Source organism: Prinia subflava, chromosome 15, assembly GCF_021018805.1.
Source record: "Prinia subflava isolate CZ2003 ecotype Zambia chromosome 15, Cam_Psub_1.2, whole genome shotgun sequence".
Taxonomy (NCBI): Eukaryota; Metazoa; Chordata; class Aves; order Passeriformes; family Cisticolidae; genus Prinia; species Prinia subflava.
Genome location: NC_086261.1, coordinates 14,969,776 through 14,996,351, shown reverse-complemented (window position 1 = coordinate 14,996,351; position 26,576 = coordinate 14,969,776). Strand labels below are relative to the sequence as shown.

Genomic DNA, 26,576 nt, shown 5'->3' with positions numbered 1-26,576 from the left:
TAGCACACAAAGATAAAAGAGAAATCAAAACCTTCTGATTCCATTCTGTAAATATATAGCTCCTGCCAGTAAGCAGTGTTTCCTTAAAAAGGAAAGAGATTCCTGGAATGGCAGGTGATCTGTCTGTTGTGTGTTTTGGAGCACTGTGCACCCCAGTTATGTCAGATCTGAAACTGTAATTATGAATACAGATCAATACCATGACAAAATCCCAGGCATGGTGGTGATGGCCTAGAAGAGACAGTGACTGTTAACACTTTTCAGCCATTGAAATTCAAATTCTCCTTCACAAATTCAGTAGTACACAGCAGATTGTGTTGGGTAAACTAATGAACACTATTGTTGACTTGGTGTTTTAGGAGTCTTGAAACTGTGACAAATTCACTCTTCTGGTATTCTGTCACCAGAATGGAATTTGCATTCCAGACCTGCAGCCACCAGTCAAAATGGCAGTCACGTTGCTTTTGCCCCCCTTGGAAAGCTGTGATCATTCCAAGGGAGGGTTTCAGATTTTTCCTTTCCTTTTTTTTTGCCCCATAATTATTTTACTTGCCTAGAACAAAATTTGAGGCACTGAACGCAGGTAAGCAACTACACACAAATTTTAGCATCTACTGCCACTCTACAAATTTGTAAGAAGATGTGGTTCATAATAGGATTAGAAACTTCAATTTGCTTCCTCAGTTAAAAATGACCATTTCTGCTGAGGGTGTAATCTTGAACAGTGCCAGAGACATTGAAACGACACGTGCAGTTGATCTCTGCCATAGCCAGGACAGAAATGAAGGCTGCAATTAGCTACTAAATGTAAAGGCAGTTCCCACATTTCCCATACCAGTAAAACTATCCAGAAGAGAGAGGTGGGCGAGATGGTTGTTGAGGTTGTTAGATAAGAGATAGCTTTTGAAAATAGGTTATTAGTGGGGGGTTTGGGCAGGTATTGGCACCTCAGCTTTTTAGACAGAAAGACTTCACAAATCATAAACCCTGTGTGCTTCATATTTAAACACCAGACAGGGAGGAAATGGACTTCCAGTGTAAAATATGGCTGTGGCTCTTCCAATGCTGCGAAACTTTGATATTTTATATATTTCACATTGGCAACCTAATAGCTAAAGGAGATGATCTTCTTGGGTCCCAATTGTTCTCTCAATTGTTACAATTCAGTGAATTGCTAGCAGGGTGCCGTTTTGGTGTCACCGAAGTCTGTACATCTCTCAGCAATGCCAGCACGGTGTAGTTACACTCCAGTTACACTCCAGTTACACTCCAGTTACACACCAGCTGCCCTGAACATACCAACAGCCACTGAGCAGGGCAGCCACTGCTTGGGAGTGTAGAGGGACAACAGCAGAAATAATCTTCTCATTACCAGAGCCATTTTTGTAAGAAAAGGGATAGGAAAGCTTGAAAATGTGGCTGCTGCTGAAATGCAAAGTTTTCTGGCCTACACACCTTGAAGAAAAGGCTAGTCCTTGCCCCACACTGTATTAGGTTTGGAAAACTGGCTATTTGCATCTAAATGTCTGCCCCATGTAGGAAACTTGCTTTTGTCTTTAGAAGGGAATTGTTCACACATTTCACAGATCTTAGATGATGGATTGTTATTCTGGATTTTATAAAATCTAAAGAGTCTGCAACTTGATGTATTCCTCTGCCCCTTTTTAATTTTACTGTACCCATATTTGTGGCAAACCTTTTCGCTGTGCTCCTGTATGCCATTGCTTTCAAAACCTTGTTCTTGCAGAATGTAAATCACGTCAGAAGAGAGTGATTGAACCTGGGTGATTGAAATACTTCTGTTATCAGAAGTCTGCCATGGAACTATTCCCCAGTTCAAGCTTTTTAATCACTAAGAAGGTTTGATACATGCAGTAGCTGAATAATTTTTTTTTTCCTGAATGCTCCTAAATTGAGTTCAATATATTAGTTAATACCTGCTTTTTGGCTAATGTAGCATTTTAAAAATGAATTATCAAGCAAATAAATTTTAATTTATTTTAAATTAAAAGTCTTGTTGCCCGGAATAGCCAGTGATCCAAACCAGCTGTGCAAACCAGCTGTACAACTGCTTGATTGAGACAGGTTTGCAGCTGCTTTACATAACCAGCACAATGTGAAACAGCTGGGCTGCATTTGGGGCTTTGGCCTCAGAACTGTTAAAAACTCCACCGGACAATTCTGAAATTCAAGAATGATCTCCATGGTCTAGGGAGAACTGTATTCAACTAATGCATTGATTTTCTTGGCTTCATCCAGCTAAATAATCTTGAAACTTCTCTTTGGATGTAATCTGTGCTAGAGAAAACTCTGGCCATGGTTACTGTTTTGTCTTAGCTTGCTTACATTTTTGGTAATTGAATCCTATGATTTTTGTGTTGTGCAAGTTTAGATACTTGGAGGATTTTTTTTTTTACATTACCCCATGGCAAATCTCAAAGATTAAGTGCAAACAGGTTTTTCTATGCAAAGACAACTCTAAATCAGGTAATTGCCACCACTGCAGCCCTGAGACCTGGAATCTCCCCTTCTGACCGGGGGAATTTAAACTGATTTTGGAAGCACAGTTGCTAAAGTCACTATGTATAAGCAGTGGAGGAGGACAGGTAGGTTTGAGAAGGGGTTTCAGGTCTTAAGGACACTGACTTGTGTTCTGTGAATGCTTTTCTCTCTTCCTTTGGCTGCCTAAATGTTGATGAACTAAATCCTGACCTAAGTTGTGTTTTTTTCACATCTTTCTTGGCAGAACAGTTCCAGAAGAACTTAATCATTACATTTGGTTTTCCTAACAAATATATTTCTTGTTTTAATTCTGTAATAGCTGATGGGCAGTCATTCAAAAGCAGACTTCTTAAAATTTATATAGAAAACCAGTATCATATTTGACATGTAGATTGTGATGATATTATTTTTAGAGGCACTCAAAACTCAAAGCTTACCTTTGTTTAATGAAGTCTGTATGTCTTGCTTTTCTTGTATTTTTTTCATTTTCCAATGTTTTCTGGCATTATCCACATTCTAAACAGTAGAATATATATTTCGAATATCAAATTTGCCAAACCTCTTAACTCAGAAATTGTGCCGCTCTCTTTACATTGCAAGATGAGATATGTGCATTTTAGAGTGCTCTATTTAATTAAAATCATTAGTGTTGATTAAAACAGTTGCTTCTCCCACAGGAAAATCGAAATGGCAGTCTGGTGGAAAAACAAAAAGGGTGGCTCAAGGAACACACAAGACTGCAAAACAGGTATCTGCTCATTTTTTATAGTGACATAAAATTGATGATATAACACCGTTTTTCTGTGATATCACTGATACATTGATGGCTGATTAATACTTCTCTAAAACTGTGCATACATTGTAATTTTAAAGCATATGAATTTCAAAGTCATGTATTCAGAAGTTAAAATTGCCAGAATTTAGGCTGTCTTCCTCTGCTTTTTCTTTTGGCACTTCCCAGCCTCTGCACACATGACTTATTGGCATTAAAGTTATTTTAGGGAAAGTGCTGTTCAATAAAATGATATAGGATATTCTTCCTATAATTATGCTGCTTAAACAAGGGCTACCTTTCTTCCCAGTTTCTAAGTAAAGGAAATTTCTTGATCTCATGTGTTAGTGGCTCAAGTCAGTATATCTTAATTTGGAAAAAAGTCCAAGTGAGTAAAATTTCTAAGAGTTAGAACTGGAAAGCAAGTTTGAATGAGAATTGTAAAGAAGAAACTGCTCCTATTTTTATTCAGGTTTTTTTTCACCTGGGGATTATGTGAACATTGAGTTTTTAAGAGAGTGCTGGGTTGCTGCTGAGTGTGGGATTGTTTTACTGAAGCTCTTTAGGCACGGTGCATTCCTGGTGCTTCAGTTAAGGTTTGAACACTGCTGAGTGCCTGTGCATCTTGGCATCTCAACTTGGCATTCTGCACCTTTATTTCTGCTGCTTTTCAGACACTGGATACTGCTGTAATCGGTGGCTGTTCTGGCTTAGTTTTGTTGAGCTTTCACTTTCAATTTTCCTTTACATATAAATGGGCCACTAATCTCAAGAAAATAAACTTACAAGAGCTGTTTCATATGATCTTACCAACCTTATCTTCCTTTCAGTAGGGTGCTGGCAAATATACATTCAATAAATTTTGGCATCCCAAGAGTATAAACATACATTGCATACTTTCCACAAGTCCAAGGCAAGTTACTGAAACTATTAGAGGGAAAAAAAAAATCAAAAATCACCAAGAGAGATTCAGTTTTAATGTCACTTTCCTCATCGGTGCTGGGTTACTTGGGATGTGGGAAGTGATATTCCCATGTCTGTTAATTTCAAAGGTACATAAGCTTCCCATCTTCTGCAGCTGAAGGTTTGAACTGTTGCTGCAAGCTAAAATAATTTTTCTAATAACAAACCACCAACCTAATGCTTACCTGCCTGTGTGGTGGTGTTTACAATAAATCAGGTAGGTTAGAGGGTTTTATCCTTTCAAAGATCTTCTGGAGGAACACTGGTAGCTGTAAACATTGCTGAGGTTTTACTGAGACCCTGAAAGTCTGCTCACAGGATAATAATGGGACTGCTGTGACTTACAGAGCCTACACATGCTGTTTTCCTCATTATAATATGGCTGATATATGAGAGAAGATAAATGGATACCAAATACAGCAGATGGATAACATTTATTGCTAAATATCAAAGCATATTCCATGACATTGTCTTTTGAAGATAGGTTTGAAAATGTATCTTTCAAATATTGGGAATTATGCATGTTTCCCATTCCAAAACAACTGATCCTTTATATCAACAGTATTATCTGAATGACTGTAAACCTAATCACTTTCCACATTTTATAGATATAGGCAGCAACAGGTGGCACTGTTATTTTAATGTAGCTATTTATGATTCTGTAGTTGCATCATTATGAACTGTAGTTTCAAGGAGCTATAAATTAGCTAGTATATAAGCTTTGTTTTAAATATTTTTACACAAGGCCTCAGCCTAGGAGCATCTTTTCTCCCAGCAGTTTAAGAGGTGACTTATGTAATGGAAGAAAAAATATGAGACCCTTCTGAAGTTGCTGTTCATTGGTTGTTTATGCCATGCATCTTTCTGAGCATGACTCTTGTGCACGCATTAACTGGAGTTCATCTGGAGTACACTTGGAGCACTTGGAGATATATGTAAGGGTAGCAGAGATGTTGGTGCAATTGTAGTAAATCAGGTGCCCATTCTTCTGCTTCTTGCAGAAAAATTAGCATCTCACCACAAACACAGGTGAGAGCATAACCATTCTAACAGCACTGTGTCTCCCTCCCTAATTGCAAAGTGGAATTTGTTTAATGATGTGTGGTACAGGACAAAAGGGCTTGAATCCCAGCCAGTTGTTTGAAAATTACACTGGTTCTAGTTAGTGACTAGATATTCTAATTATAAATGCAGTGTACTGTTATGTGTGGTGTCATTTGATTGTTCTTATTCAGTCACCAAAGCAGAGCATTTAGAGTGGGATTTTGCATTAATCCCTGCAAGAGTACTCCAGTAGGAATTGATTGCTGGAGATACATGCCTCAGGGGAGCAGTGCATCAAAACTACATTAAAGGTGCTGTTAAATACATGAATGAAAAGAGCCCACCCAAACCAGACTGCCTTACCAGGTAGCTAATACCTCCATCACCAAGTAGCACACGGTTGGCTGTCACTTGGTGTTTACTGGGCTTAATGCTTGTCCACTGGCTGTGGAATGCACAAGCTTATGGTAGCAGCATTTTACAGTTTGTTTTCTACTGTGGGAGAGAATTTCAGATTTAATAAGGGCAGTGTCATGGGACCAAGGGGTGATTTGGTATTTCTAGCCAAATAGGTGTGCTTCAGAACCCTCTGGAATATCCTACACACCCATCCCACTGAGCATGGCTGACCCCTGCACCTGTGCAGCAAAGCAGTACTGGGTCACTTAAGGCTGTTTTAGGGGGAGCCACTTCAGCATTTCACTGGCATTAACACGAATTAGCATGATGGTTTAAAAACAATCATGTCATATGTAATGCATTAGTAATAGAATTTCCCTGTGGTGGAATATTGCCTGTATGTTTATTAGTAAAATGCTGTTTTCACCTCTGGATATACACATTACGATAAGTAATACGGGATATGTAATTAGAAAATGTATCTTTCCAGTATGCCGAGAGGCAGAGTATCTCATACTGGAATATGTTGTAGAATGCAAATATTATAACTGTCAAAGAAACAGAATCTAGTTGAACATAAGTGCTGCCTATATTTAAGAAAGTGCGTGTTAAAAAACTCAAGTCATTGCACTTCAGTGAAGAAGTTCTTGTTTACAGGTGTTTCAATATGATGATGAAAGGTGCAGAGAAACCCCACTCCTTACCATACTTCTGTTTGTTGTTCTCCTTTCCCCCTGTACCTTCTTGTTTTCAGAACACTACCTTGGACTGTAAATTAGCAGGAGCAGGAGACAAAAGCTTTGACAAAAGCCCCACCAAAGCCCGGCAGCCGCGCAAGGTGGATCTGCGGGCGCGGTACTGGGCGTTCCTGTTCGACAACCTGCGGCGGGCAGTGGATGAAATCTACGTCACATGCGAGTCAGACCAGAGTGTGGTGGAATGCAAGGTAATGCTCCAGCTGTTCTTTGCCTGCCTGGATTCTATCTGGCTTTTTTATATTTCAGAAAAATGGTAAAGGAGAAATTAGAGCTTCGGGAACGTGTTACTTTTTCATTTGTATTTTGTGTAGGCTTTTAAATAGGAAAGCTGAGGACATATGTGTTTATATTTAAGAAAACACTTTCATCTTGAGAGGGACTAAATTTTGAAGTGTATAAAACTTGTGTTGTACATGATATTATTAGAGCTCAGTTTTTTGCTGAAATCAGATTTTGTTTATTGAGTTCTGAATTTGTTACTTTTGTGACTAAACACTGATTGATTTCTTTTTCCCAGTAATGTCCTTTACTGTAGGTGGCACTGTTGCAGTTCAGCTTTTTTCACGTTCATTTGCTGCCTGTTAAGTGGCTTAATTACGCACTGCTCCCTTTCTGCAGTGATAGTTATCACTCTTCTCATTCTCCCTTTGTTAAGAAAGTGATTGGTGGCTGAGTGTAAGCAATGTCTAGTTGAGATGTCACTGTAAGACACTTCCCAGTTTCAAATAACCTGGATTTGTAATAGCTTGTGCATCTGGTTCACATTTTATTGTGATTTTCTAGTAGAACTGTAGAAATACCCTTGTCATTTAATAAAAATCACTCATGCTTTGGAAATGGCATTTATCACAAGCATTAAGAGAAGTCAGAATACATTATAAAAGAAATGTTAAAGATATGACTTTGTTTTCATATTAAACATGGCTGGAAACTCAACACATTCTGGAAATGATTATCTAATCACTGTAAAAAAATTCATATATCAATTTAAGTAAACTTTTTTTCTTATCCTATGCATCTCATTCTCTGCTGTAATCAGACACGGCCAAATTGCTTTTGAGATTAGTGTACAAATACATTTCATTGAAAACAGCTTTGAGAACTGAACAGTAGCACACAGGCTTCCAAATCTCTGGTTGGTCTAACACGATTTAACATTTTGTTACTGAACTGTCTTCCTACTCAGGAAACTTCTCTGCAGAATTTTTTGGTTTAAGAAAGTCAACCAGCCTTGGATTGTAATTAAATTAGCATTTTAAACTTTTGTGACTGAAAGAACAGCAGCGTATTTGTGTTGTTATCACATATTTTGGGGGTTAGATATCATTCAGCATTTTAATCGGGCTAGTTGATCTGCGTTTGGATGGGGACATTGCGCAGCCCAAGTGGAAAGTCTTCATTTTGGCAAATTCGTGACAATGCTGGATGTATCTGTGTGGATCAGGTTACTTGTTTGCAAAACAGAGGTAAGAAACCCAAAAATGAGCAAACAGGGCAGTCCAGTATCAAATGTTGTGAAGCTTATGTAATGTTCATGTTACTCTTACCTTTCAGAAGATCTTTCTTCTCAGCACAAAAGTATGCCTTACCTGAGCAGCTGGATTATGTGTTTGTGCTGTGGTCTTTTGTCTGTGGGATTTTCTTTTACAGGTTACTGTTAAATGATGATTGTTCTTTTGATAAATTACTACCATTTCTGTTAATTAAGTTACCAAGTGTGAAACTGCTTGGTCTTGAAAATTATTTTTACTGATAATGTTTCTCTTCTATAAATTCTGTTATTTGTCATTATTTTATCGTGGTTTTGACAGGCAGTCCAGTTTCTCCCATTTTGACTGCTGGACATAGGTAGGAAAGAATTACTAAATAAGAAACCAAAGTGGTACCACTGGTAACCTTTCCTTCTATTTCTTTAAGTGGTATTTTGAAAAATCCTTTCAATTAAGATAAATTCACATTATCAAAAACTTCTTTAATTTTGACTTTTTAAACTTCTGTCTTGGTTAATTGGGCAGGTGCTATTCTATTTAAACACTGTAATTGTATAAAGGTTGTCTTGTAAGAAGACCTGTGTAAAAACGAAATGTGACAACTTCTGGTGTTTCAAACTTCTGCTTAACCTGGTATAAAAGTGTTAGTTGGTTTTTTTTGGTATTTTGTGCCTTTTGCTCTCCTGTGTCCTTACGAGTTGTTGCAGTTTCATCGATTGCGTTGTCACTGAAGATGTTTGATGCTCCCCAGTGGGAAAGGGCTCTGGTGGCTCTTTGTGGTTGAAACTGCAGACAGAAGGGTTGTGGTGAGGATCCAAACAGTGGCAGTGTGTGTAAGAGGATCAGTGCTCGTGTGTATTTTCTCAGCTTTGGGCTCTGCTGAAGTTGGTATCCTGCTATTGATTTGGAATTGAGAACTCTCAAATCATGTATGTAGATATATAGATATGGCTTGGACACTTTGTGTGGAAAGGTGGGATGAGCATGGTTGAACTATTTCTGAAATAAATGAGGAGTTCTCAAGTTCAGGCATCATCTCACTGCACATAAATTAGTTTGTACAATAGTGACAAAAGAATAGATATATCCTAGTAGATAAGGATGTAACCTTCAACACTTGAAATGCAAATTGTGTGGATATTCTCTGCGTTAGCTGGGTTTCTGTGTGTCTGGCATTTATAAACCCTAATATTTTACCTACTATTTTCTAGGTTTGGGTGGCAAGTGTAGGCTCAGCAGAAATGGTGATGCCTTTAAATCTCCTGCTGTACGATAAAAGATATTAAGACCAAAAAGAATTTTAGACAGGTGAAGGCAGATGCTGTAGTCAGTTTTGGTTAATGGAACAAAGTCTTCAGCTGCTGTTCTTCTGTGGTGTTTTCAGGTCTCAGCAACTGAGTTTGTATTTATATATGTGTGTGTGTGCATATATAAAAAACACTACACACTTACATAAATCCTTTGTTGATAGAGTTTGAGCAGCTGGATCCAACACATAATGATACAGCAGGTATAGAAGAATATCAAACTACCTTTAATTTAATTTTGGAGGTTTCTTCCTCCTAGAATGAATTAACAGCTTCAGCTCTTCTTTTCAAAAAAGCTGATTTTTATCTTGTAAAAATGTAGTTCTATATTCTTTTTACATTACTGTTTAGCATTACTTAATGCTTGTACAGTCTCTTGTCTTTTCACCTAACATTAGTTTCTGGTTATTTCTGGAAGGTTTTGGCCTTCTCTTGTTTCTGAATTTTACAGATACATTCTTAAATCAGTCTAGTTCAGTGAAAACAGCTTAATTTTGTTTGAGTTTCTAATTCCCTCTTATGAAATGGAAAATTCAGCAGTGGAGTTCTGTTGTTCTATTTCTCACAAACAGCATGAGGTGAGGAGGTGTGTAAAGACCTTCATTAAAAGTTCAGACACGTTCCGTGATGTTCCCTGTGAAAGAACCAGCTGAATTAACTTCAGTTAAGGGTTTTGGGTCGGGGCGTGTCTGTGAGAGAGTTTGGGTTGATTGATGGCTCCCAGAAGCAGAGAGGAGCCTCTCTGAGGGCTGCTTTTGGGCCTGGTCTGCAAATTCTACTGATTTCACTCTGTCCATGCAGAGTGAGACTCCTGCTCAGGCAGCTGAGCCATTGCTGGCATTTGGGACAGCCAGCACTGGCAGAGGAGTGCAAGGCTGCCATGCAGAAATCACAAAATACTCTTTCTAGTTCTGAATTTGGGGATATTTACCAAGAGTATACATCTTCCTAAATAAATAACATGGCTGTATTGTGGCAGTCCATGCCCAGTGAAAATCTCTGAGCATTCCTGCTGCCTCTTTTTGGACATTTACTTTTTCATCGTTGTCATCTTCCACGGATGAGTCAACAGAGAAGGACAGGAAAATGGGTTCATGATCAAGCATTCAGTCTTAAACATAAAAAGAGATGAGGTCTTCCAAAATGGTGATCTGTTCTGAAAAGCCATCATGTCTTTTAGTTGGCAGTCTGGGTGTCCCTGTTCCTGCCTCTCCATCCTTTGCATCAGACATATGTGTGTGCATGTATTTAAATTTTGTGTGATTGAGTCCTGCATGTGCCACTGCATTAATTCTGCTGGAGAAATTTCTTTCGGAAAAGGTTGTGGGCCTTTGGAGCACATCCCTGTCAGGCAGGGGATTCTGGCTGCCACGTCAGAGGTGCATCAGTGAGGGGCAACTGAGGCCAGATGTGGTACATTTAACACTTGGATCTGCAAGACCATGTGCTTGCTTAAAATATTATTTTTCACATACTGAAGTTGATATAAGGAGAGTCCTTTGTCTAGAGGAGCTGCTTCCTTTCCTCCTTTCTCAAAGCTGTAAGAATTGTTTTGACAATCACCAAACCAACCCCAGAGCTGGCTTTAATTATCTGTAACTCGACTGTATGAAAAGACTACAAGGAATTTTTTGAAGCAATATTTTTGTCAAATTACTGAAACAACCAGTTAACCTTGGAAACATGTTAAAAAAAAGAAAGAAGGAACTCAGTCTGTGTGCTAAAAGCATGCTCCAGTAAAAAAAAAAAAAGTGTATTTTGGTAAATACATAAACTAAAATATTACATAATGAAACAGCATAAAGTAGGCATAATTTGTAAAATAGAACCCATGTTTCTAATGTACTTGGCTAATAAGCTAAAGTACAGATGTGGTGAGTGAGTTAATTTCCCTGATGTGCGTGCTACTATTTTGGGTGGAAGTAATCTTAAAATCCTACAGTCTTCCGTACCTCCTGTTTGCCTCTTCCTTGTTTGAGAAGGGGAGAATAAATGCATGAAATGACATTTCAAAGTGGTTAAGCGATTTGTGAATGTGCTTCCGTTCTGAAGGATTACAAGGGCCTATCTGGGACCCGAGTCCTGACCGAGGATTGTTCCAAGGTAGATCTTTGTGGATTACGAAGTAATTAATGGGATCACCTGTCTGAAGAGACTAAAGTCCAACTTTGAGATAAATACATGGCAAATGAGTAATCAATGAAAGCTGGAGAAAAGAAGGGAGAGCAAAAAAAGAGACAGGCACAACTGTTGTTTAGAGAGTTGACAAGAACAGAGAGGAAAAGGTAACAGGAGTTACATTGTGGCTGGTTTGAGTTTCATGTCACTGATTTTCCTTGAAGGCTTGTTTTTCAGCAGTATTACTTTCTTAGTTCAAACTGTCTCTCGAAAAATCGTACAGGATGGATATGACCTTGAGAAATTAAATAGATCCAAAACTGTTGTGACTCCGGTGCAGCGTGGCCCATGCAGGTTCCTTTCTGTCAGCAGCTCCCCAGCGGTGCGGGTTTGCGGTGCGGGTTTGCGGTGCGGGTTTGCGGTGCGGGTTTGCGGTGCGGGTTTGCGGTGCGGGTTTGCGGTGCGGGTTTGCGGTGCGGGTTTGCGGTGCGGGTTTGCGGTGCGGGTTTGCCCTGCTGGGCAGCGGCTCCGGGGCTGCGGGCGGTGCCGCGGGAGGAGCGGGCCGGCTCCGGGAGCCCCGCCGGGATCCTGTGTCAGAGGACAAAGGGACGGCGCCGCCCGGCCTGCCCCGCGCCGGCCCGGCTCCATTACACACCAATCGAAGCCGTGCAGCCCATTGGGGAACTAATTGGTAATTTTAGCTGGACATCTATATGGAGTTATCTGCATGCCTGCAACGGCGCTTTCAGAGCCACTTTTGTTCTGCTCCATCCTGCTTGACAAAATGGCCCTCATAGCTTTAGGGAGAGAGATGTGCATCAGTGAGTATGGGGCCGCTCCAGCTGCTTGTCTTGTTTGTATTCCCTTGTTCATAAAACATGGCTTGGGTTACAGCTGCATGAGTCTGCTCTGATCATTTCTGATAATGTGGAGCTAAACATTCCTTAAAATAGGTTAAACCATTTATTGTGTTTTTTTCCTGTGCCAGCTAACTTCAGAAATATAACTCATATTCACATTAATTTTTTTTTTTGTGAGTAATATGTCAGTGGCTGCCTTGAAAAGTAAATGATTCAGAATTAAATTTTGCTTTCTATGCTCTCATTGTTAGTAACAGTCAGCACAACTTAGTATGGGCTAACCTAAATGGACATGAATTGGATTAGAAAGCTGAAATTTTATTAGTGGAACTGAAAAAAGAACTGGCTGAAACACTTGACTTGTTCATTTCTTGTAGCAGACTTTACTTGAGAATTATTTTGGTGCTGTAAACCAACTGCCTTGTAGGAAAGATTTCTGTTAGCATTTTTGGGAAATATTTCAAAACAAAGAGCAAGGTTTGCGTCAGCAGTGAGATTGTTTGATTTCACTGGTGTCTGACTTTGTGGTGCCTTTGCCTTACAGCAGCCAGCATATGCTCTATATGTGTCATAAAGAGGAGTTAAAAGGATACTTATATCAAAACTGAAGCTGAATTTCAAAGTTAGAGTTAAGCAAAATAAATATTAATCCATATGATTTTATATGAAAAGGCATTTTGCATGTGTTAGAGGTCCTTTTTCTGTTAAAAATACAATTGAGAGTAAGGATGTATGGGATGTGATGTTACAGAAATGTGCATTAGCTACCTGGACTGTAGGAGAATGTTTTTACTGGTTTTGGTGTCAAAGGTTTTACTGTTAAAATTTGTAGTTACACAATTAAAAACCAATACCTTCTCCTTTGTATATGTTCCCAAAATTTCTAAGTAGTAATTACTTGCTTTGAGTAGAAAATTTATCATATTACCAGCAGGAATGACTTTGGCATAGTAAAGAACTTGCGAAGCAGCAACATTATATCATTAGTGTTTTTCCTTATACCTTATACCAAAATTATGTCTGTACTTTACATTCTGCATGTGAAGCTCATTAAAGTTTTGTAGAATTCAAGCTTCATTCATGGATTTTGATTATTTTCAGCACATTGTCATGGCAGAGTACAGGACACATTTTTCTTGTCTTGGACAGAGTAGTTCTGACATGAGCTCAAACTTTCTCCCTTAGAAAGGCATTCATGTGCTTTGTTGGTTATAATCAGTTTTGCCTAGGAGGTGCCTTAAGTCTGTGTGTTTTGTCATGTTCAGTCAATGATTTTTGAGTTTATATGTGGAATACAAAGAATTGCTCTTTTCTCTGCCAGTGGCAGTAGATAACTGTAGTTTGCTCAGGGAACGCAATTGGGAGTTCCATTATGTTGTGTTTTGCTCTGCTTTACTGTGAAAAGCTGGTGCCATTAACTGAATAGAGGTTATTTACCTTGAATTTTTCATTCTTTCTGGATGTAATCTGACCATACCGTAGGAACTACACTCATAGGTTTGTGCCAACTGGGCATCAGTAGACACAGTCAATAATTTCTCAAAGTTCGGGATATTTTAATCAGAAACAAGTCTCTTCAGCAACTGCCATTTTGTCTGTGACTTTCTTCCTGGTGTAAGTTAATTTATATGTCATTTTGTAATGGTTAATTTTATTTGTTGGAGACCAACATGTGGTTCCAGATTCAAACCACTTCATTCAGATTTTGCATATTGGGAGTAAATCTCCAGCACGCCTGTGTCACTTCTGACAATGCATGTTTAATCCCACCCAAGTTCTGATGCTGTTGCCTTTGTGTAGTTCTGTCTGCTTTTACTTCACAAGCAGATTAATTGTGATATTTTTAGTCTTCCACAAACCTGTTAGGTTTTATACAGCTTTGCCTTCTTGGTGATGTATGTCCAGCATATTTTAAAAGGTAACACTGACCAAAAAAGGGACATAAATAATGAAAAAGGTATCCTTATATGTGTTGAGGATTAATTTCTTGCAAATGTTGCCATTTTGTCTTTACACATTGATGCTGACACAGATCTTGAAGAATGTGCACCTTTTTATTAGGATAAATGTTTTAATGATTGTTCACATAAAAGTCTTGATTATTTGAGCCTTCCTGTTTTCAGGGATTTTCTTGGGTTTAATGAGAAAGCTAAATAGTAAATGTCCTCCTTTCTTTTCAGTTCCTTTATTGGGGTGGGGGATTGTTTTTTAAATGGAAAGATTGATGTGATGGTTGCTTTTCAGGAAGTCCTGATGATGCTTGATAACTATGTAAGGGACTTCAAAGCATTGATTGATTGGATACAGCTACAGGAGAAGCTCGAAAAAGCTGATGCTCAAAGCAGGTAATTAGATTTATATTTTTTTAATCTACAGAGAGAGTAAAGTTCACAGTAAACTTTGTTTTCTAGCAGAGATTCAGCAAATAGAACCAATTTTCCTTTTGGACAAAATGGGTGTGAGGACATTTAATGTGCATTGTCACTATCACTTAGAAGTAGAGGATATTTCCAGTCCTTGCCCCATCTTTTCCTTGTAAATGACTGGTTTGATGCTTTGCTCTATACTGGAATTTGAAATAAACATTGCAGTCTTGTGAAGAGGCATTATTTTTGATAAGGGTCTGGCTAATAGGGTTTGGAGTTGGTGTAGAAACAATTGCTAAGATGAATGATTAAATTCAGCAGGATTTGTTAATGCACTGAGCATTTGGTTCTAGTCCTCCTCAAAGGTGATAGAGGAAGAGTCATTGTGAGTTGTATTTTTAAACTTTTCTTTCCTGGGTTTGCAGACCTACTTCACTGGCTTGGGAAGTGAAGAAAATGTCTCCAGGACGCCACGTGATCCCAAGTCCATCCACAGACAGGATTAGTGTGACATCAAATGCTCGAAGGAGTTTAAATTTTGGGTATGAAACCAGTTAAGAAGTTTATTGAAGCTAAAATAAAGATTCATTTGAAGCAAAGTTCATGAATGCACTGTTTTTCTATAGTATCCCAAATGTATTGTTGTTTATTAAATCATATAAGCAATGAATTTGCATTCCGAAAAGAAAAGCCCATGATCTGTAAAGGAAAATTCTATCAAGAACTTACTTTTTCCTGACTTCGTAATATATTTAATTACTGGTCACTACAAAGACCTGAAGATAAAATACTGCTAGTGTATTTCATGTGATCTGTTTAGTACTCTCTTCTCTTTACAAAACAAAGGTCAAAATGTCTGTAATTGGCATTTTAAAATTGCCAGTGTATGCAATGTGAGTGGGCAGCCGAGTGAGCGGAAGGACACACAGGTCAGAAAGGGTGAGTGTAAATTGAGATTATGATGATTCTGATGTGTGCCAAAACTGATAGCAGCTCAAATGTAGAGCATGTTACATACTGCAGTAAAGCACCTGTCACTTGTTGAAGTGAAAATGTCTGCAAGCCGTTCAACAAAAATGTGCACAGATTTATAGCAGCACTGTCTGGTGCTGTCCCTGTCACCCAGAGAGCACGGGTGTGTCCAGCTGAAACCCTTCCCCGCGTGTGAGCTGTAGTCCCTCAGGTTTGTTGGGATGTGGGGAACAGCCTGCCCCGTTCCCTGGGTGCTTGCAGTGTCCTCAGCAGAGATGTGGTACTGGACTGTTTGGTCAGTGCTCTGAGGATTGAGCTCTCTGAAATTGTGCTTATCAAATATTTCTACAAAAGTACTGCAAAGTGTGTTTGGTGGACAAACCAGAGTGTGTTTGGTGTAGGTCCTGTGTAGGTGAATCTGTTGGTACCTACCTGAGAACATCTGAGAAGTATCTGCTGAAATGCTTGGTGGTGGGGAGAAATTATGCACAAGCATTCAAATGAAACACTTGAACCTGGTGCAAATCAATGCTCTTATTTTTATTAGAACGTAACAGCTCAGCACAATTAGGCTTTCAGCTAAGCCTTATTTGGCTGTAATTACAGGTTGCTATTGCTGCTGGAACTGTTTTATTCATAGTCACGGGGACATGATGAGCAACTCTGTGTGTGAGTAGGGAGCAGCAAGATGAGTTTTCTGTCCTTCACACTTGCAAACTTTTTTCTTCTGTCTTAGTCCACTTGTGTGTCTCAAAGCAAGGCAACTCCAGAGAGCTACAGCATTTTGTGTGTGAGACAGAAAATAGGATGGAAAGTACGGGCTGAGACATACTTGGTATTATAGAAATTTTTTGGCAGGAAAGGAATAGGGGATAAAGGAGAAGGTAGTGTACCTCTAGTGATTCATATCTGTAGGCATCTTCATATCTTTGCCAAAGGAGTGTAGAAAAAATAGGAAAAGTATTAGAAAAGAAACTAGAAACAGGGATATTCAGGGATAGCCAAGAGCATTGATGCAAAAAGAAAAGAATTTGGAGAATAGATAGCAAGAAGGGTGCGATAAATAAATTATGTGGAAGATGAGTAGGAAAATTCTGTTCATTATTTTTAATGAAAAGGAATTGGGAGTACTAAATGGTCAAACACCAGGCTTAAAATGACAGGAGTATTTTTCAAGACTTAGTATGTAGAATTTGTTATTATGCATTGCTTTGGTTGCTAAAAACATTAATGCCTTCAGAAATAAATATAACAAAGATTAAATTTCATCTTGTTTATTAAAAACAAAGATTTGTTGAGCAAATTACAGCAACTTTTCAGTGTAAACTGCTGCAACCTGCAGAGTTTGCCAAAGGAGTGGTTCCATGTCTCTGACAGACTGATAAAGCTTTCTAACAAACCCTTCTGTTACTCGATCAGACACTAAAAAGAGCTGTGACTTTCATTTAGGAACCCCGCAGTGACAATTTCTGCAACACGCCTGGCTCCTTCTGGTGTAAGTTGGGCCGATAAGGTCAAAGCCAACCATGGAACTAAAGCTGCCAATCCTGAGCTGGCAACAGCACAAGCCTGTCTGGTACCTCCGGCACAGAAGGCACTGCGGAAAAATGGCAAGTCCCCTTCAGTGGCTTAACTTACTGTCCCAACATAATCTGTGGTGTGAAGTGAATTCAGAATGTGATGACCTGTGTTCTAAGCAAAACTAAACATAGTTTTGCAGAATACAATGTTTAAATTCAATCTCGAGATGAAAGATTCATGCAGCCTTACATTGCAGTAGTTAAGTTTGATACAAAAGTGTGTTTTCATGTGTAGGTAACATTCTGCTGTATTTTCACTAAATAGAATTTGATCTGTTAAAATACCGGTTTATAACAGCCCAAGAAGCAAAAGGTCTTGGGTCACAAACTGCAAATCTAACTGACTGCAAGTTGGGATGGCTTAACAATATAAAGAATAATGCATGTACAGGAATCTGGGAAGAGCTCAAGATGGTTTTATATGTCCTGGGAAAATGTGCTATTAGAACTGTGCTGAAGTAACAGTTGATGTTTTTTCATTGGAAGACGAACTACCGCATTTAGTTACGAATTGTTGCTCTAAAAATGCTCTTTGGGCAATGCTTGATTCAGGATCTTTTGTTCTTGAAGAGATTTGTTTAGTTGCAGACATTAAAAAATACAGTTTGGTTTATAAAATCAGTTTCTTTGCACTGGATCCCTGAGATTGTCTTCAGAGATGCTTTTTTGTTTTTTTTTTTTTTTTTTTTTTTCATTTGTTTTCTTCATGTGTGGTCTCAGATGATTTTCTGTAAAACCATCAGGCAGGATGTAGAAGTGAATGTTCTGAAAGTGGTTTGTTTGGGGTTTTTTTTTGGTTTATGTGTTTTTGGGTTGTTTGGTTTGGTTTTGGGTTTTTTTTTTGTTTGTTTGTTTTCTTAATGGAAAAAAGTCCCAGGAAGTGCATGTATCAGTTTAAGGTAGTTGTATGTTTAACCTAGGAGTGTTGGAAGCCATGTATGGTGAGTTGCAGTTTTGTGGCATATTCTGGAAGTAGAACACCTTGTCCAGGGGTGTTGCACTGTAACATGGATGAGTTCAGGAGTGGATTCTCTGCTCGGAGCAGAACAATCAAAGCCACACTCCAAGGGTGGTTGGAAGGGGGTCCTTGGCTGCTGCTTGCATGAGGGAGTAACTTGCTGTGCACATTTGCAGTGAGGTGCTTACACTGCTTAGAGAGCAGGAGCTGTTTGACTGAGTTCCAGTACTATCATTGATGTGTAATTCCACTTTAGATATATGCCAGTAGTTGAAGTAGTTCTTAACAAAAGCTTTTTGTGGTGATTATCACTCATATTAGGGACAGGCTCCAAGCTGTTGCTAATATATCTTTATTAGGTTCTCTTGTGCATATGGAGAATGTTGTTAGCTACACAGGGAGTAAAAGTGATCTGTATTTCAGTATGGATAACGTGTTTTAAGAGGCTGAGTGGGAAAACAAAAGACTTGATCGTTATGTTACTTTCAGAGGCTTTTAGAGGTCTAAAGAATCAGTGTTGTGCTTTTTATTGAATGTTACTTGCAGCTGATGAGCTCCAAAAAGAGAGAAACCCCTTAGTTTCTGTAGTACTGGCCTACAAGTGTTCAGTAATCTTCAAATCAAATGATGCAATGCAGACTTGAAATGTTTCATTTTAAGAAATAACAGTCATGCTTCTAGACTTTGTTTATTCTTAGGAATCTCTTAATTTTTGACATTCAGTGAATTTCAGTGATTTTCTCATGGCTGAATTGTTAGGTTTTAAACAAACCAAGTTCTCTGTAGGAGTATGTTGTCCTTTGTGTGGGAGGTGGAATCACTTTGGTAAGATCCAGTTATCCTCACTTATGAGAGCACATGAAAATCTGTGAAGTTTATGAGAAGAGAGCCACAGAGGCTCTTCACATGCATTATTGAAGCAGCTCTGAGGCTCGTGTGTCACCTGCTGTGCCCCTTGCCCAGCTAATGCACTCCCAGCTGTTTGGTGCACGTGGGCCTTGGGGGAAGCATTTCCCTGCCTCCTCTAATGCTCCCTTGCCCACCCAAAGCCCAGCTGGGCCTTACAGCCACAGGATTTCCCCAGATGCTTTTTCTCCACTGATTTCCCACAGCGTTATCATTAGATCTCACAATGGTTTTGTAATGTGGATGAGTGGTATGATACTGTATCTCTTTCATGGTTGATGCAATTTCCAAATTTAACTAAGTAAGCCCTTAGGGAGAAAGAAAATGCATTATTTTTCCATATAATTCTTTAATCTTTCCTTTTCTGAATGCATAATTAAATGAGGTTAAATCATCTTATCTCATTTCCCTCATTAAACTTACTGTTACCCTCAATATTTTAATGACTTTTAAAAAATTGTCTTTCATGCTTGAGCGTTTTTTACAATATGAAATGTAGTCTGTTCTTATTGTCTGAGCAGTCTCTGGTCATGAGTTCCCTGGTGCCTGTGGTAAAAAGTGAGATGGGTTACAAGTTTAGAGTGTGTGTTAGAAATGGAGGTAGGTGCTTACAATTAAAATAATTATTACAGAATTTAGGAGAAACAGGACTCTAGAACATGTGAATTTCTCAGAAATACAAAATTTTTTCTCTTGCCATACTTGAAATCTGGTTGGTTTTTATTATTACTATTTTTATCATTAACATCTTGTATGAATTGCTCATGTCCATAGCTGTGAACAGATGTTCTCTGTAATGTAGCTAAGACTGGAGACCTTGCAGGCTGTGGAGCCCTCTCAGGCAGCTGTGCTGGTTTGGGTGGGATGTTTCCAGCAGGGAAATGTTTTAGAAGGGCCGTGCATCTCCTGAGGTAGAACCCCCAGGAGTTTGCACTGAATTTCTGTTCTGGTGTTTCCAGTGAGCTCCTGGCCAGTTCTTCCAGATGGAGCAACTTCCCAAGGGCCTGGTGCTGGCAGGGCCTGGAGATAACAGATGGCTTGTAACACAAGAGCAGGCAGGACAGCCAAGTTCACATGAAACTAGAGCATGATCAGGATAGGCAAATGAATTATTCATTTACAAAGCTGTGGGAGTAATCAAACCCAGCATGTGATACATAGCCTGTGGAGATGGCTACTGGGCTGCAGGAATTCCAGATGCAGGGAAAATATGGAGGAAGGTTGATGCCTCACTGAGTATTAGCTTTGTCTCTCATTAGAAGTGATCTAATGTCAATAAACACATCAGCTTTGCAAACTCTTAGTTAAAAACTGTGCCTGGAAGCGACTGAATACTGAACTGCTTGGTGAATTAAAAGGAACAGAATCTTCTGGTGCACTGTAATTGTCAGGTGGCATCAGACTGTTACACTGGCTCCAGGTAGGTCAGGAATCTGAATATAGGCATGCATTAAAAACTGCTTTGTGTTTAAAGAAGTCACCAAGCAATATTCTTTCAAGTGCAAGTATTTCTGGGCTATTAAAATGCTTGGTTGAGTCTTGGGTAATAAATATGAATCTGATAGTGAACAAATGCAAATTAAAAATTGAACATGTATAGCTTTTATGAAAAGATTCATTCTTTAGTAAATGTGATTATGGTTTTTCTATGCTCTGAATAATTTTATTCTGATTAATTCTGTCATTTTAGACTACTAAGAAATATGCCACGAGACAAAGAAAAACTAGGCAAGACAGGCAAGAATATTCTTTTTTGGTAGAATAAACTTTAGTAGATATTTGTACAAGATACTAGTACAATTATTAAGATACATATGTGTGATTAATATATCTTACTATCTAGAGGTTAGTAAAATTATGTTTAGGTAGTAGAAACTACAGAAGGATATCTTCTGTATCTTTTTAATGTAGAAAAGATGCTTTTAAGTAAAAGGTGACTTCAATTTTCAGAAGAAATAGAAGTGAAGTGTTTCAACAATCTTGTTGTGCAAATGACAAGCAAAAGGAATTGCAACCCAAAAATTGCTGCAGTTAAAACAGTGGTGGTTTTTTGGTTGATTTTAACAGTTCTTCTGAACTATCTCTGTTGTCTCTTACTTGGCAGGGAAATTTCTTGGCCAGATTTTGTCCTAAGCCAGAGTCTTGGGAGTCCAGCAGAGTCTTTGTGGTCCCATCAGTTTCTAAAGTCAGTGGGGACCCTAAGGGGCCTGAGCTGTCCTTGCCCCACAGCTTGCAGAGCCAGGTGCTGCACAGGCTGTGAGCTTTCTGCATTAAATCTGGTGGTGATTCTTGGGGGATTAAACCCTGTTCCCTGGAGAATTGCTCTGTGAGGGCAATATATTCCCGTCACTAGATCCTGTAGGTAATGATATTTTCTATTTGAAGATGAAGAAATGAAAAGAAGGCCAAACTTGCCTACAGGGGTCAAATGGGAGGTCTGTGGCAAAGGAAAATGTAGTTGGTGTGTTTTTGGCTGCCATTCCCATGCCTGGTCAGTGGGACACCCTGAAATGTGTGCAAATACACGTGAGGGGAGGGAACACAGGAAGGCTTTTTGCAGACTGTGGTGCCATCAGTGATCTGGAGAGATCAGCTGTATTCATTCACTCAGTTTGGGAATTTTGTTTACTTTGAAAGACACAGCAATTTTTCTAGAGTGAAACAGTGTGGATAGTAAAATACCAGATAATTTTTTTGCACCTGTCATTACCATTATCATTTGTGAACAGTTATATAGTTATATAGAAACAGCTGTTGCTTGAGCTGCTCAGCGAAGATAAATTCCAGTACAGTCCTGTCAAATTCCCTGGTAACTCAGGAGTTACACCAGCTGTTGAGCCAGGCTGCTGTGTCATCCTGAGGTGTTAAAGAGAGATCTTGAGATGTTTAAAGAACCCCACAGTTAATGAGCAGTGCTTGTAAAATGCTGGATGCCAAGGGCAGCAAAGGATGAACGTGCCATTAGTTCTGGTTGTGGCTCATTTCCAGTTCACTGGTTACTGCTGCTCTTGGACATCAGTTCCAGTCCACCTAAGGGCTCTTTAGTCCAGTTCATGTGTTAAACCCTTACTGTTTGAGCTGCAGCTCTGGTCTTTATGCCTGAGCTACATGAACATCTTTGTTAGTAAGAACTTTGGAAATACCCAGAGAACCAATTTTTTATACAAGTTATATTCTAGATTGTTACCCTCTGTAAAACGGGCAATTTAGTTTTAGGGTTTTTTGCATCTCTACTTCTCCAGGTAAAAGTCATCTCTTACACCCTTCTCTTCCTTTCATGTGAACGATCTTAAAAGCAGCTTCTGCCAAAAGTATGTGGACTATATATACACAGTTCTTGAGGTTTTTTGCAAGAGGTTTTGTTCAGCAAATAGACAGACCTGAGTTTACCTTTCACACTTGTGAGTTGTACTGTCAGGCTTCAAAGAGTCACACTTGTTTCAGATACGTGGGAAATTATGTGCTGCTATTAATTGCTGGCCACAAATTGTTACATGTGGAGAGGGGGTTCACTTTGAAATCTAGAAATCTGGTTCCACCTATGATCTGATGTAATTTGAAATGGTTTTCAAGTATGTACCAATATCAGATATATTGGTCAGAAAGTTATACGTAACAGCTACACAGGAAATCAAAGCAAATTGAAGAAAACTGCTTTCCTATTTTCTCCTTCAGTTTCCAGTCCTATTGTAGCAATATTTTGCTATTTCCTGGAATCCAGGAAAAGCAGTTTTCGAAAAGCTGACAGCAGTTTGTGTATTTTTGTTATCAGAGTGAAACAAATAGAACTAAAGCAAGCACTGGCAGAATAGTAAGGATAGTAAGCCACATTTCTGCTTTCCATGCTAAGTCATGCAATTATGTCTGTACTTGCACCTTCACAAAAGGCCTCTAACATTACTGTTGCTGCAAAGAAGAGCAGATGTGGTTGCTTTGTTGTGCTTTACCATCTCATGAAATAGCAAGGAAAAAGCATGGCAAGCTCAAGTACACGTTGCCATTTCCCACACCTTGCTGTGTGTGGGTAGCTTCACTCTGCAGTAACAGAACATGTCCCATGAATGGAGCTGTCCGGTGTCTCTAATACCAATAGCAGTCCTTGAAGTAAAAAGCTTTGCTGAAAAATCTTTCATTGATTTTTTAGTATTGATTTTTAAAGAGAATTTTTTTTCTCCCACAACTAGTGTAACACTGTAATAAAATAGTTGTTTCTAATGCTTCTATTTATAAGTGTTCCTGTGTGAGAATGGGGTGGTTTTTTCCCATAGATCGAAAGGATGCAGAGGGCTGGGAGACAGTTCAGCGTGGAAGGCCCGTTCGATCTCGATCCACAGCTCTGGCAACAAAAGCTCCTGTAGCTGCAGAATCACTGAAGTCCAGAGGTGACAGTGACAAAGAAAATGTGATTTCTCCACCAGCAGAAAACGAGCATTGCAGCTCAGCCGCTGGCGATGGTGGGTCCAAAAGCACGGAGCTGGTTCAGAAGGATCCTTTACACCACTGTGAGGGTCCCCTCACTGAAAGGACTCAGGTCAGTACATCATTTTGAACTGTTTTCCACCTTTAAGTCTTGCAGCTTCTCTTCAGAGTATTTTCTAAAGGTGGCTAGAGCTTTTATGAACTAACCAGATTGGAAAAGGCTTTTAAAATAATGGTTATTTCAGTTACATTTATGGAAATGCAATAAGATGTCAGCACAAATAGGCCAATTAAAATTATGATAATGTGGACAGCTTTTCTGTGTTTTCCAAAAAGTCAGCATTCAGCACATCTCATAGATTTCAGGTAGAAAGATCCAATTTTGGCAAGGTAATGAACACCTGAAATGAGTGAAGTTATTTGCATCACACTCTGTTGTTGCCAGGTATTTCCTTAAAATTTGACTCTGACTTTAAACATCTGTTTGTTCCATTGTGTTAACTTTTCAAATGCCTCCTGTTAGTTCACAGCTGTGGAAGCCAATGGGAGCACGGGCACAGCATTGCAAGGGGATTCCTCAGAACCAGCTCCTGAGATGGCTCCACTTCTCCCCAGTACTGACAGCAGCTCAAAAACTCTGCAGATGAATGAAGCCTCCCCCCAGAGCACTGACACTACAGACTGGTATCAAACAGGAAAAGCTAAATCTGAAACTGAAATGGATCCCTCAGATATTTCAAATGTGAGTGCTGCCAGATTGGTAAGAAATCTTGTAAGATTTGTGAGTGAATAATGAATCTAAGCCTTAATTTTCTTGGTGTGTGTTGCACAGTGTTTACTGTTAGCCTTATGTAAAAACTGTAGAAAAATCTATGAGGTGCTTACTCTAGGAAAAATAAATTGTTGCACAGACACTTTTCGTTACAGAATTTAATTCCGGTAAAGTTTTGGAGCTTAAACTAGAAAGATACAAATGTGTTATTTGGAATAAAGAGATTTGTGCTGTCACTACTTCTTTTAATAATGTTTGTGCTAATTTTTCATTTCCTTCTACTAGCAATCATTTTAAGTCACACTCTCATTAAAGTCTTACTTCAGTTTTGCTCATCATTCACACTGGAAACACGTGGGATATCAAAATTCTGTTAGAAACAAAGTCAGAACTCTGCCTTTTAAGACTCTCTGAGCTGCTCTGCTGGGTCTTCCTTGACTACAAGCAATTTGGAGGAATGCCATTCTTCAAGCAAAAAATGGGAAGTCAGTTTTTTATCTGACTTCCCGTAAAGGTGTCCTGTCCTGTCCGGAGAATCTCTGGATGTAGATGTGCTCTCAGAGTGTGTGCTGGGATTCTCTGAGTGGAGAGTTGCAGTAATGTTACATAAAATCCAAGTTACACTTTCATACTTTGTTTTGTTCTGCGTTTTTAGAGGTTTGTGGGTTTTTTGGTTTTGTGTTTGATTTGGTTTGGTTTTGTCAGAAACTAGATTAAAATTCTGATTTGCAGTTTTCCTGTAAATCGCTCTCCTTTAACTTTTGCAAACTGGAGTCCTGCTAGATAATTCCCAAGCCAAGTACTTGTTTGCTTTTAGAGCAGATTTCAAGCACCTCACCCACTAACATTGTTTCAGATGCTCAGTTATTAACAGTTCAGGATGCTGCCAGGTTGGTGGGATCTGTGTCTCTTGGAAGCATTCTACTGCTCCAGATGAGACTGCTTTAAACACCAGTTTGTGTATTGTGGCACATGGTTTGGCACTGGAGTGGAAGTGGACTGGTTAATGCTGGGCACTAGAGAAGGAAAAGACAATCAGCACATCCAGGCTTACTCCACTCTCTTGTTATTCATGTTGGTAAACAAGTGCAGCCTGAGATTCCATTGTATTAACTGTGGTAAAGTTTCCAGATACAGTTCATGCAGATAACTCCCATCTTTAAGTAATACTTTGGAGCATGGTTCCTTTTGTAGAGGTAACAGCATGGCATGCCCTCATGTCTCAGAGTATGCCTTGTGTAGTCCCTAAGAGTAAGTATTTAAAACAGTAATTACTGGTGAACTGTCTTTGTGCTTTTTAATGGCAGTGTTTGTAGAATAAGTTTTTGAATTATGTGAATAATTAATTTCCTCAGTGTTTCATGTAGTTATTAAATGAGTTAAAAGTTGCTGACACTTTTAGTGGGGTTTATATTTTCAGCTACCTTCACAGAATATATCAGTAAAAGAACTATAAGTAAAGAGAAGTTGACCAAAATAGCATATAATTCATGTTAACTATGTGGAATCCTCCTTTCTGTGCCTGCTACTTATTTAGGTTTTTTTCTGATGTCATGTTTCCTGCAGTCCATGGCAGAGGTCCTCGCTAAGAAAGAAGAGTTAGCAGATCGGCTGGAGAAGGCAAATGAAGAAGCCATTGCCAGTGCTATTGCAGAGGAGGAGCAGCTAACCAGAGAGATTGAGGCAGAGGAAAACAATGACATCAACATCGAGACTGACAATGACAGTGACTTCTCTGTGAGTGTCCAGCGCATTGTACTGTACCCAGATCCAAGCTGTGTTGTCAGAATAAATGCAGAACTTGTTAGTGTTTGTTTGGTGTTGCCATAATCTGTTTAACGTGTGAAATAGTGCTGTGTAATAACTACCCCATAAGGGATATTTAGCCTTACTGAGCTCAGCAGCACAGTGCTGCTGAGTGTACAGAGCCCTTGGAGCCTGCAGTCAGTGTCCTGCTGCCTGTCAGTGCCTGCAGAACGGGGGAGCTGGCACTTGTTTGTTCATTGCTACCATGGAAGAGTAGATGAAGCAAAAGTCTTCATTTTTACTGTCAGAGCAGGAGCAGCATCTGCCTTTGGGGTGGCCAGTTCTGTTTGGAAGCATTGCTGATGCTGAGTTGGCATGGTTTAATGTGTGTGTGCACCTGCAAATTAAGGGTTATGTTTTTACTGTCTGATTCATATTAAATTTCAGGCTAATATGGGCAATGGAAGCATATCCTTCTGTGGATTATCTATGGACTGGAATGATGTTCTGGCAGATTATGAAGGTAAATTTTTATATATTGCTGTGCTTACGTGGAAATGACAGCAACAATATAGAAAAATTCCCATTTTATTCTTGCCAGTTAAGGTTTCAGAAGTTTGCCCAACATTTTGCAAGTTCTATGA

General features: G+C 39.1%; 1 protein-coding gene across 3 annotated transcripts in view; it reads left to right on the top strand.

The window, feature by feature from the left end:
• SCAPER (S-phase cyclin A associated protein in the ER) overlaps window positions 1-26,576 on the top strand; it is a 137,659-nt gene that overhangs the window by 6,907 nt on the left and 104,176 nt on the right. For all 3 annotated transcript variants that reach the window (XM_063412436.1, XM_063412435.1, XM_063412434.1), the window contains exons 4-12: window positions 3,180-3,250; window positions 6,435-6,626; window positions 14,458-14,558; window positions 15,005-15,121; window positions 17,001-17,161; window positions 23,264-23,526; window positions 23,938-24,156; window positions 25,753-25,923; window positions 26,380-26,455. In XM_063412436.1, the coding sequence (XP_063268506.1) occupies window positions 3,180-3,250; window positions 6,435-6,626; window positions 14,458-14,558; window positions 15,005-15,121; window positions 17,001-17,161; window positions 23,264-23,526; window positions 23,938-24,156; window positions 25,753-25,923; window positions 26,380-26,455 (1,371 nt within the window). The remainder of the gene's footprint in view (window positions 1-3,179; window positions 3,251-6,434; window positions 6,627-14,457; window positions 14,559-15,004; window positions 15,122-17,000; window positions 17,162-23,263; window positions 23,527-23,937; window positions 24,157-25,752; window positions 25,924-26,379; window positions 26,456-26,576) is intronic.